Raw genomic sequence first — 13,314 nt, 5'->3', positions numbered from 1 at the left:
TCAGTAAAAGCAGAGGCACATTTGCCTACATCAGCTCATGCACTGTATACAGAGTTTTTGATCGTCATGTTACATTTGTAAAAACATTGATTTGGTTGCACTTGGAGTATTGTGTAGAGATCTGGAAGATATTTAAGCTAGAGAGGGGTAAAAAGATTCAGGAGAATGTTGCCTAGACTGGAATGCCTGAGATTACGAAAAGAAATTCTACTAGGCCACCTTCTGCTGTTGTGCATAGGATAAAATTACCAATTGATCTTAAAGCACGTAAAGTAACAAAGTCATTACTAGTATGGTTCAACTTCCTTCCCAAAGTGCGATGATCACCAGAGCACTAAATTCTCCAATGGTGTGGTGACTAACAGCGCACTAAATACTCTAGTCATGGTGACCACCCGTGCAGTAAATACTCCAGCCGCCCCGGTGACCATCTGTGCAGTAAATACTCCAGCTGCCCAGTGACCACCCATGCAGTAAATACTCCAGCTGCCCCGGTGACCACCCGTGCAGTAAATACTCCAGCCGCCCCGGTGACCACCCGTTCGGTAAATACTCCAGCCGCCCAATGACCACCCGTGCAGTAAATACTCCAGCCGCCCCGGTAACCACCTGTGCAGTAAATACTCCAGCCATCGCGGTGACCACCCGTTCGGTAAATACTCCAGCTTGCCCAGTGACCACCCGTGTAGTAAATACTCCAGCCGCCCCAGTGACCACCCGTGCAGTAAATACTCCAGCTGCCCAGTGACCACCCGTTCGGTAAATACTCCAGCCGCCCAGTGACCACCCGTGCAGTAAATACTCCAGCCGCCCCGGTAACCACCTGTGCAGTAAATACTCCAGCCACCGCGGTGACCATCTGTGCAGTAAATACTCCAGCCGCCCCAGTGACCATCTGTGCAGTAAATACTCCAGCCGCCCCGGTGACCACCTGTGCAGTAAATACTCCAGCCGCCCGGTGACCACCAGCGCACTAAATACTCCAGCCGCCCCGGTGACCACCTGTGCAGTAAATACTCCAGCCGCCCCGGTGACCACCCGTGCACTAAATACTCCAGCCACCCGGTGCCCACTAGCTCTCTAAATAGTCCAGCCGTGCAGTGACCATCTGCACATTGAATACAGGCCTCCAAACAGCAGCGGGATGTGGATTACAAATCACAGCAATAGATAGAAAAGGCATATCAGAAAGGCAACGTCATGATAATCGTTGGGGATTTTAACATGAAAGTGGAATGGGAAAACAAGGCCAGTACTGGACCTCAAGAGAGAGAATTTGTAGAATGTCTAAAGGATGGCTTTTAAGCATGACATAACATCGCTTAACCATTGAGCATGAGTAGGTGGAGCAACATCCTTCCACTTAAGCAACAATGCCCTCCTAGCTATAAGAGAAATAAAAGCCAAAATGTGCAAATCAGGTGTCTCCAAGATAATATCTTTTTCCTCCAACAATACTGAATAAGGCAGTCAAAGGGTTAGGTTTAAAATTTACTTTGAAAAGTACAGAAAAAGTTTGGAATACTTCCTTCCAATATTTTTCAAGACTCGGGCATGACCAGAACATATGAATTAATGAAGCTTCTCCATTGTTACATCTGTCACAATAGGGAGATAAATCCAAATAAAAACAAGACAGCTTATTTTTAGTCACGTGGGCCCTTTAGAGAAGATTTGTTGTTCAATTTCTGAACCTAGACAGGACTTTCGAACATTGTGGGGACCATTTTTGAATTATTTTCAAAATCTTTGATTTGTTATTATGTACAGATGTTGCCTAATAATATGTTTTACTATAGGATAAGGATTTTTCCCTTTTTTCTTTCTTTACCAAACAGTTTATCTTGGTAGTGGGTTTAGATTTTTTTGTATTATTATTTTTTTTGTATTATTAATATAATATATATAAATATTATTATTTTCAATATTACAATTCAATTTAATTTACATGAATATGGGGTAATGAGACCATAAGTGTGATTTAAATATATTGTAATTGATATATAATATATCCTCCTGTACTCTGTATTCTTTCCTGTAAGAAATCAATGAAAATATTGAAAAAGAAAGAAAGGATGGCTTTTTAGAACAGTTTGTTGTTGAGCCCACTAGGGGATCGGCTCTGCTGGATTAGGTGTTATGCAATGATCCGGAGGTGATAAGAGAGCTTCAGGTGAGGGAATCCTAAAGGAACTGTGATGACAATATGATCGAGTTCACTTTGAAATTTAACAAGGAAAAAATAAAATCTAATGCGTCGGTATTACAGTGGAATAAAGGAAATTACAATGGCATAGGAGGGGAACTGGTCGAAGTTGACCAGTAAGGGACATTTGCAGGAAGGACAGCGGAGCAGCAATGGCTGGAATTTTTGCGAAAAATGAGGGAAGTGCAAGACAAATATATTCCAAATACGAAGAAATTTACAAAGGGAAGAAGGACACTACCGTGGCGACAAGTGAAGTCAGAGCCAAAGTAAAACCAAAAGAGACAGCATCCAAGGAAGCCAGAGCCAGTGGGAAGATAGAGGATTGGGGAGTTTTTAAAAACTTGCAGAAGGAAACTAAGAAGGTCATTCGGAAGGAAAAGATGAATTATGAGAGGAAGCTAGTGACTAATATCAAAGAAGATACTAAAAGCTTTTTTAAGCATATAAAGAGTAAAAGAGAGTCGAGGGTAGATATAGGACCAATACAAAATGACGCTGGAGATATTGTAATGGGAGATGCAAAGATGGCAAAGGAACTGAACGCATATTTCGCATCAGCCTTCACAGTGGAAGACATCTACAGTATACTGGACATTCAAGATTGTCAGGGAAGTGAGCTTTGTGCAGTGAAAATTACAACTGAGAAGGTGCTCAGGAAGCTTAATGGTCTGAGGGTGGATAAATCTCCTGGACCTGATAGAACGCACCCTCAGGTTCTGAAGGAAGTAGCTGAAGAGATTGCGGAGGCATTAACGATGATCTTTCAAGCATTGTACCAGATGGCTGGAAAATTGCAAATGTTACTCCGTTATTTAAGAAGGGTGGGAGGCCGCAGAAAGGAAACTATAGACCTGTTAGCCTGACATCAGTGGTTAGGAAGTTGTTAGAATCGATTGTTAGGGATGCGGTTACGGCGTACCTGGAGGCACACAACAAGATAGGCCAAAGCCAGCTTGGTTTCCTGAAAGAAAGATCCTGTCTGACAAACCTACTTCAATTCTTTGAGGAAATTACAAGCAGGGTAGACAAAGGAGATGCAGTAGACGTGGTGTACTTGGATTTTCAAAAGGCCTTTGACAAGGTGCCGCTTAAGGCTGCTTAGCAAGATAACAGCCTATGGAATTACAGGGAAGTTACTAGTGTGGTTGGAGCATTGGCTGGTCAGCAGAAAACAGAGAGTGAGAATAAAAGGATCCTATTCTGGCTGGCTGTCAGTGGAGTTCCACAGGGGTCGGAGTTGGGACGGTTACTTCTTACGAAGTATGTCAATGATTTGGACTACGGTATTAAGAGATTTGTGCCTAAATTTGCCAATGATACAAAGATAGGTCGAGGAGTGGGTAGTGTTGAGAAAACAGAGAGCCTGCAGAGAGACTTAAGATAGCTTAGGGGAATGGGCAAAGAAGTGGCAAATGAAATACAATGTTGGAAAGTGTATGGTCATACACATTGCTGGAAAAAATAAATGGGCAGACTATTATTTAGATGGGGAGAGAATTCAAAATGCAGAGATGCAAGGGAGTCCTTGTGCAAGATACACTAAAGGTTAACCTGCAGGTTGAGTCGGTTGTGAAGAAGGTGAATGCATTTCTAGAGGTACAGAATGTAAAAGCCGGGATGTGATGTTGAGCCTCTATAAGGCACTCATGGGACCACACTTGGAGTATCCTTATTCTAGAAAGGATATACTGACATTGGAGAGGGTTCAGGGAAGATTCACGAGAATGATTCCAGGAATGAGAGGGTTACCATATGAGGAACGCCTGGCAGCTCCTGGGCTGTATTCCCTGGAGTTCAGAAGAATGGGGGGGGGGGGGGGGACCTCATGAAATTACTAGGCTTACCTATAGCCCTCTATTTTACTAAGGTAGGGACATGTTCGGCACAACTCTGTGGGCTGAAGGGCCTGTATTGTGCCGTAGGTTTTCTATGTTTCTATATATTTTCCACTTTCCTGTCAGTCTTGATGACTGTACAGGATCAGAATCCTCTATTCCAACATGTTTCACCCATGTTCTCTGTGTGGAATCTGAGTTCTTCCAGATTTCTGTCTTTATGCCAAGTAGATGTAAGGATTAGAGTGCGTAAGGTAAATGAATCATTGGGGGGAGAGGGAGTGATCATAACATGCTCAGATTCACCCTGAAATTTGAGAAGGCGAATCTAAAGTCAGATGTAGAGGATCAGAGGGATCTTGGGGTCCGAGTCCATAGAACACTCAAAGCTGCTGTGCAGGTTGACTCTATGGTTAAGGTATATGGTGCATTGGCCTTCATCAATATTTGGATTGAGTTTAAGAGCTGAGAGGTAACATTGCAGCTGTACAGGACCTTGGTCAGACCCCAATTGGAGTACCATGCTCAGTTCTGGTCGACTCACTACAGGAGTGATATGGAAACCATAGAAAGGGTGCAGAGAGGACTTACAAGGATGTTGTTTGGTCTGGAGAGCATGCCTTATGAGAATAGGTTGAGTGAACTCAGCCTTTTCTCCACGGAGCGATGGAGGATGCAAGGTGACCTAACAGGTGTACAAGATGATGAAAGGCTCTGATCGTGTGGATAGTCAGGGGCTTTTCCCCAGGACTGAAATAGCTAACACAAGAGGGCATAGTTTTAAGGTGCTTAGAAGTAGGTACAGAGGAGATGTCAAGGGTAAGTTTTTTTATGCAGAGTGGTGAGTGCGTGGAATGGGCTGTCGGCGATGGTGGTGGAGGTGGATACGATAGGGTCTTTTGAGAGACTCCAGGATAAATACATGGAGCTTAGAAAAATGGGTAACCCTAGGTAATTTCTAAGGTAAGGACATGTTCGGCACAGCTTTGTGGGCCGAAGGGCCTGTATTGTGCTGTAGGTTTTCTATGTTTCTACTTTTCTAAAACATTCCAAATGTTAAACGGTTTGAACAGATTAGATATGGTAAAGTTATTTCCCAGGGTAGGGGATTCTAGGACAAGAAGGCACGACTTCAAGATTGAAGGATGTCCATTTAGAACAGAGATGCGGAGAAATCATTTTAGTCAGAGGATGGTAAATCTGTGGAATTTGTTGCCACGAGTGGCTGTGGAGGCCAAGTCATTGGATGTATTTAAGGCAGAGATAGATAGGTTCTTGATTAGCCAGGGCATCAAAGGGTATGGGGTGAAAGCAGGGGAGTGGGGATGACAGGATGAAGTGGATCAGCCCATGATTGAATGGCGGAACAGACTCAATGGGCCAAATGGCCTACTTCTGCTCCTATATCTTATGGTCTTAAGGAATACTCCAGCCTTCCGGTGACCACCAGTGCACTAAATAGACAGCCCGTGTGGTGACTACCAGCGCATGAAATACACCAGCCATGCGGTGACCATTAGCACACCGAATACCCCAGCCGGCTGGTGACCACCAGTGCACTAAATACTCCAGCCATGTGGTGACCTTCAGCGCAGTAAATGCATCAGTCACCCAGTGAACTCCGGCACACTAGGTACTCCAGCCTCCCGGTGACCATCGGTGCACTAAATACTGCAGCCATGCAGTGACCATTAGCGCACTGAATATACCAGCTATGTAGTGACCACCAGCGCACAAAATTACTCCAGCCACCCGGTGACCACTATCACACCAAATACTTCAGCCATACAGTGACCATTAGCGCACTAAATATTCCCGCTCTGCAGTGACCACCAGCGCACAAAATACTTCAGCCTCCTGAAGACACCAGCACACTAAATACTGCAGCCGTACGGTGACCACAGTGCACAGAAGAACCCAGCAGACTGGTGACCACCAGCACACGAAAGACTCCAGCTGCCCGGTGATCTCAGGCGCACTAAGTACTCTAGCTGCGAGGTGATCACCAGCACACGAAATACACAGGCTTTGTGGTGACCATCAGCGCGCTAAATACGCCAGCCATGTGGAGGCTACCTGTGCACTAAATACACCAGCCATGCAGTGACCACCAGCACAATAAATATTCTGGCAGTGCAGTGACCATCAGTGTACTATATACTTCAGCCTCCCGGAGACCACCAGTGCACAAATACTCCAGCCGTACACTGATCACCATCGTAATAAATACTCCAGCTGACGGGTGACCACCAGTGCACTAAACACACAGGCCGTGTGGTGACTACCAGCGCACTAAATACACCACCAATGCGGTGACCACAGGCGCACCAAATACTGCAGACGTGTGGTCACCTCCGGCGCACTAAATACTCCAGCCGCATGGTGACCATCAACGCACTAAATATTCCAGCTGTGTTCTGACCACCAGCACACTACGTGCTCCAGACATATGACCATCAGCCCACTAAACACATCAGCCACTTGGTGACCACCAGGGCACTCAATGCACCAGCTTATGTGGTGACAACCAGCACACAAAATACTTCAGCCTCCTGAAGGTACCAGCACACTAAATACTCCAGCCGTACGGTGACCACAGCGCTAAAAAGAACCCAGCGGACCGGTGACCACCAGCACATGAAAGACTCTAGCTGCCCGGTGATCTCAGGCGCACTAAATACTCTAGCTGCGAGGTGATCACCAGCGCACAAAATACACAGGCCTTGTGGTAACCACCAGCCATGCGGAGACCACCTATGCACTAAATATTCCAGTCGTGCGGTGATCATTAGCACACTAAATACACCAGCCATGCAGTGACCACCAGCACAATAAATATTCCAATTGTGCAGTGACCATCAGTGTACTAAATACTTCAGCCTCCCGGAGACCACCAGCGCACAAATACTCCAGCCGTACACTGATCACCATCACAATAAGTACTCCAGCTGACCGATGACCACCAGTGCACTAAACACACAGGCCATGTGGTGACCACCTGTGCAATAGGTATTCCAGCTGTGGCCTAACCAAAATTTTTACAAAATGGCACAATAATATCCCTGCTCTTAAATGCCTTAGCTAATAAAGTGTCTCAAATAGTTCTTTATCACTTCATCTACATGTGCAGATACCTTCAGAGATCTTGGGTCTCAGACACAAAGATCTTGCTGCTCCTCAATAAGTCCCAAGGCCTTACCATTCATTGTTTATATCTCAGCTTATTAAACCTTTCACAGTACATTACCTCACACTCAGGATTAAATTATGTCATTGTTCTGTCCATTGTTCAACTGATCTCAACTACTTTTCCTAAATTACCCTCATTTTTTCACTGCAGGAGAGAATACTTTGGCATGGGGTGTGAATGAATGAATAAATATTTGAGTAAATAAAAGACAACTGAGAACTGAAGGGGAAGTGTTTCCTGGGATAGATGATACTTGTGACTAAACTTGCAAAATATGTAGAGAAAAAATAGACTAAAATGACATTATTTCACTTTTTTATTTCAATGGTTTGATTACACTTCTCAACTTACCCATACACACATCTCATGAGAATCATATGTACATGTATACGTGTGCAAGTTGCTTAGAATTACCAGGAATATTGAATTTAATTCTATAAATAAGGTCTTAATATCCGCTGTGAACTCTGGAATAAGGGGTCAATCTGCTTTTCTATCATCTGTGCCAGAAGAAAGGCAATGCTGAAAGGACACTATTGGATCTCCCTACTAATATTTTATCTACAGTCGGGCATGGAAAGCTTACAAATAGTGTACTTGAACATGTCTGCTCCTTCAACTTTGCCATCAAGTTCTGACTTTCACATACCATCATTTAGTGCATCCCTGATTCTTCCCTACCAAAGGATCTTAATGCCTGTGGAACAACAGTCTTTCCAAGTATGATGATAATAACAACAAACAATACTCAGCTATTAGTATTTCTGATTACCACAGGCTGACTATAACACCACCTGCTCATATAGCTATTATGAAAACCTTTTATCACCATCCTATCCTCCACTTAAGATTTTTTCTAATTTCTTATTCCCCGAGGGCTAGGCATGTCCTGCTTTCACTCCAACTCTTGATTCTGAGATAACTAGTAAAGCCAATGTGTAATCTACACATTTAGCCAGAGGTGAATACAGATGGATTGTGAGGTGATATACTCCCTTGGGAAGAAACTAGAGCATCTGGGGAAACCTATATAGTCAAATGGAGAAAGTGCCCGAAAATAGACAGCACCCTACAGCAGGATCTAACCCAGTTCCCTGAAGCAATGAGACAGCAGCTTTAGCTGGTGTACCATTATACTAATCAATTTCAGAGCCCATTGGGTAGACAGCCATAGACCATAATTTCAACTGCTGAACTATTAATTCTTGCAGAGGAAAATCTAGTGAGCACCTTAGACACTCACATTCAGTTGGGTGGAACTGTAAAATACTCAAATATTCCCCTCCATAGTAGAAAGGTTCTAATTGTATCCACCATTTCATTCCTTCACTTGACTACCAAGTGTCTTTGAAACAACACACATCAAAGTTGCTGGTGAACGCAGTAGGCCAGGCAGCATCTGTAGGAAGGGGTGCAGTCAACGTTTCAGGCCAAGACCCTTCGTCAGGACTAACGGTCTCGGCCTGAAACGTCGACTGCACCTCTTCCTACAGATGCTGCCTGGCCTGCTGCGTTCACCAGCAACCTTGATGTGTGTTGCTTGAATTTCCAGCATCTGCAGAATTCCTGTTGTTTAAGTGTCTTTGAAAGCTTGCTTTTACATCTAATAAGTGGTCACCAACCTGAAATTTACAAGTGCTTCTCTCTCCAAAGGTAATGTATAATATGCTGAATATTACTAGCTTTTTTTTTCATTTCTTATTTCAAATACCTTCAAGTCAGATTCTGGCTAGCCGTATAAAGTAAGCAGCAGGGACCTAAGGAGTATCGAGTAGAAGAGTTGGGACACCATGCTTCAGCTGCACAAAATATTGGTTTGACCACCAGTTCTTGTCACTTAACACAGATATAGCAGTAACAGAGAAAGAGCAGGAGAGTTGCACCAGGGCATTACCTGGAATGAAGGCCTGCGTTTATAAGGAGAGGCAAGATAGACTAGGCTTGTTCTCAATGGAACGCAAGGGACCCAGGGCTAACCTTATGAAGATTTATAAAATTATGAAGGACATAGATAAGCTAATCAGAATCTTTATCACAAGGAACTAGTAGTTTAAAGTGAGAGGAAAGTTTAAAGGAGACAGAAGGCTGCAGATGCTGGGATCTGAACAATAAACCATCTGCTGGGTTGAGCAACAACTGTGGGAGTATAGAAGTTGTCAACATTTCAGGTCAAGACCCTATAGCAGGACTGAAGCTGGGAGGCAAGTATATAGAAGAGAAGAAGAGGGGTTAAGAAAGGAATTGGAGATGCCACGTAGGAAGAGGGGGCATGGGAGGAGAGAAAGAGATGGAGGCAACCAAGGGAGGGAGGGAGTAAGAAGAGAAGAGATTTTAAAAACTTATTATGGGTAGCTTTAACAACCAACTACAGGGTGAGACTTATTGACCGCCCCAGAACATCCTCAGGACTGTTTCAGTCATTAAAGCAAAGACATTTCACTGTATGTTTTGATGCCTCATCGATGTACATGTGACAAATAAAGCTAATCCTTATAATTATGTCAAAAGCAGAACTAAGATTCCATGTTCCTGCTGCTATGAAAAGGTAGAACTGCAAATGAGGCAGGCTAAAGAACTTTAAAATCAAGACATAAATGAAGTTTATGTTCAAGTTTAAGGAAAAATAAATTCAGGTATTTTCCTCCCATTGAGTGAAAACAAATTACACTTTGGTCGAATAATGAGGAGTCTGCTTAAGCTTTTCAAAACACTGAAATAGCCGACTCTTTATCAGTGTAGGTGCAAGCAATGTACGTACTCTATCAAATCCTAGGGACAATGCCTTAATTTTCAAGTTCAAAACAGTATTTCATTTCAAAATATTTGTAAAGATAGATTTCAGGGCATAGGCTTCTGAGTTTAAGCATTATCATCTAAAGTAGTGTAAAACAGCGCTATTACCTTGGCATCAACTGAATCAGGAATTTATTGCTGATTCTCACTATATTCTCTTGTTACTCAAAGATAAACCTCATCTAAAATCCAAAATGCAATTTCACTAACAAATGCTTGAAGTATATTAAGGTTCAGCCTACAGCTTGAACAGAATGCAGTTCAGGCTTGAACAAACAAAATTTTCTGTATCAATGACTGATTTTCCCACCTCTGATCCAAGCCGATGAACCATGTGAATGTAGTCCTCATTTGATCCATGTCTGGAATTATCTGAATGGTGATTTGATGAAGAGCCCGACAACTGACTTGTCACTTTACTATCATGAATATTCCGCATGCCACTGGGAATCATGGGGCTTGAAACAGAAGCTGAAAAGCACAATAAACCATGTTAAACAAATATGGAGTACACGACTGGTGTGCTAAAATGTGCTTCAATCCCAAGCCCCTACAACTAAGGGAAACTACATGCCTCATGAAGAATACATCAGCAATGTTGCACAACCAAACTGAAGCAACGTGTAATTTTACTTAAAAAGTCTTCTCGAGTATGAATTTTACTTAACCTGGACATTAAAACTACAATGGCAAAAGCAAAAATATAATACAAGAATTCACTCTTATGCGTGGCAGGAGTAGATTAAAGCTTTATCAATTTAAAAAGTGAATACTAACAAGCTATGGCTGCAAGAATGGCATCTTACAAAAAGCCAGTAAAAGCTCAATGAACCTAAGAAACTCCCTACTGTGCTTTAACCTATGCCATAGCTAGGCTATGAAGCATCCATAAACAGAGTGAGCTCTGATCAATAACTAGTTATCACACAGGAAGCATTTCAAAATTACACATCTCATGGAAAAGAAAGGTAACTGAAAGGTGCTGAAAAAATAAATGATAAAAGGGATACAGTACAAAGACAAAACTAAGTAGTGAAAGAACAAGTGATTTACTATGGAAAGGTAATGGTGATTGAGGAATGCATCAAATATAAGACAGGAAAGAGTGTGTTGGAGATACTTCGACCCACTCCTCAATCATGTTCAATAGCTTTCACAAGCAACTCTCCTTTCACTTACACTGTTTTCACTGCCCAAGAAACAAAACACTCTTCCCTGAAGAGCAACTTATTTCTGAATTTAACATTGTGTTCATGAACCCTGCCCACAGCTTTCTGTATTATGTCACTGGAGCTCAATAAGTGCTTCAGGAATCAAATCTTAGCTTCACATTGCAGTTCAATTCCAGATTCATAGCAATATAAGGCCAATCTCGTAAAGTGGAACCTGTCAAACACAAGAGGACATGCCTCAATGTGGCCAAGATCAATATGCTCACAGGTGGCTTTATAGTGTTTTTAGAAAAGGTTTAAACAAATGAGATTATAAAGAAAGAAAAACAGTATTGACAATGGAAGCCATAAACTTTGTGAGAGCATTTGCAAGGCAAAGCAGAGAAAAAAGATTTGTTTAAAAAACATACAGAAGGGGCCACAGACAGAATGAAATTACATTTAAGTGTCTGTCTAAATGCCTCAAATGTAATAATTGTGTTGGGCCCATCAACTCCTCTGCCAGCACATTCCACATGCAGAACACCTTCTATGTGAAAAATATGAAACAATGCCAGAATTGGTAGAGGTGAGGAGAATTACAACTTTTAAAAGACAATCCAACCAACCATAAAACCTAGGAGCAGAATTAGGCCATTCGGCCTATCAAGTTTGCCCCACCATCCTATCATAGCTGATATATTGTTCCTCGACCCCATTCTCCAGCCTGATTCATCAAGACCTATCAACCTCTGATTTAAATATACCCAATGACGCGGCCTGCACAACCATCTGCAGTAAGGAACTCCACAGATTCACTATATATGGTCTAAAGAAATTTTTCTTCATCTGTTCTAAATGGACGTCCCTCAATTCTGAGGCTGTGCCCCCCTGCTCACAATACTCCAAGTCCAAATGCTATATAAAGACACAGTATTGTATCCTTGGCATTGTATTCTAGTCCCCTCAAAATGAATGCTAACGTTGCATTTGCCTTCCTTATCACCAACTAAACCTGCAAGTTAATCTTCATGAAATCCAGCATGAGGACTTCCAAGTCAGTTCCTTTGGAAATCTTCTCCCCATTTAGAAAATAATATGACCACACACTTCCCGACACTGTACATCAGTGGTCACCAACCTTTTTAAGCCCAAGATCCCCTACCTTGGTCTTAGTGAAAGGCAAGATCTACCCACTAAATCGTTTAGAGAAAGAACAACACAGATTGTACTTCCAATTTGAGGCCTTTTATTTGGGCTAATGAGAAGATGGGAGGAGAAGATGGCAGTGCACCGCACGTGCGCAGCTCTCCGGTGAAAAATGATGTCGTATCTGTTAAATAGGGGCCGTGGGCAATTTCTGATTTGATGGAGAATGGACGTGAAAGCACAGAGGAACATCTGGAGAAATTTCTGAAACGCTCGTTCGCTGCTGTTGTTACTGCGCGGTCAGGAATCTTTCGGAGGGTAGGCCTCAAAATCCCCAGCCTTGCCTGCTTTTGGCGACCGAGAAGGAGGTCGAATCACTTGGACAGAGATGGCGCTCAGTACTCGGTGTCGGAGAGCTGATCAGAGCTCAAAATTTCCGGATGACTCAGAGTCAGATTGTGGTTGGCATGGCAGGAAGAGTTCTTCCTTCTCCCATCTGCGTGAGATGTGGGACATTTGAGAAACTTTGAACTTTACTGTGCTCACAGACTTCATCAAGTTATGGTATTGTGCACTATTGTAACTATATGTTATAATTATGTGGTTTTGTCAGTTTTTTTAGTCTTGGTTTGTCCTGTGTTTTGTGATATCACACCGGAGGAAATAATGTATAATTTCTTAATGCATGCATTACTAAATGACAATAAAAGAGGACTACGTGTCTTCATAATCTAATCTAATTGTATCTGAATTACATAAAATGCTTTTGTCAAACTTTCAAATTAATTCAACCAAGAAAACACTAACTAGCATATCAAACAGGCCACAGTTGTCTTTAAGAATATTACAATACTTCATACCTTTTGTAGTAACTTCGACTTTGAAAAAGGACCACTCGACAACTTCATGTCCAAATGAATAACTTTATCTGGGACGGCAAAACCAATGTGGTGGAGGGGCTTATACACACATGTGCAGAAAAGACCG

The 13,314-nt window shown here is 42.6% G+C and overlaps 1 protein-coding gene across 4 annotated transcripts in view; it reads right to left on the bottom strand.

Annotated features, from left to right (window-relative positions):
• Nucleotides 1-13,314, bottom strand: part of nipblb (NIPBL cohesin loading factor b) — a 502,440-nt gene that overhangs the window by 313,358 nt on the left and 175,768 nt on the right. For all 4 annotated transcript variants that reach the window (XM_072257459.1, XM_072257461.1, XM_072257463.1 and 1 more), the window contains one exon: nt 10,338-10,498. In XM_072257459.1, coding sequence (XP_072113560.1) covers nt 10,338-10,498 — 161 coding nt within the window. The remainder of the gene's footprint in view (nt 1-10,337; nt 10,499-13,314) is intronic.

The sequence above is a fragment of the Mobula birostris genome, chromosome 5 (assembly GCF_030028105.1).
Source record: "Mobula birostris isolate sMobBir1 chromosome 5, sMobBir1.hap1, whole genome shotgun sequence".
In the NCBI taxonomy this organism is placed as follows: Eukaryota; Metazoa; Chordata; class Chondrichthyes; order Myliobatiformes; family Myliobatidae; genus Mobula; species Mobula birostris.
The sequence above is the reverse complement of the archived record's forward strand: the minus strand, read 5'-3'. Positions and strand labels throughout refer to the sequence as shown.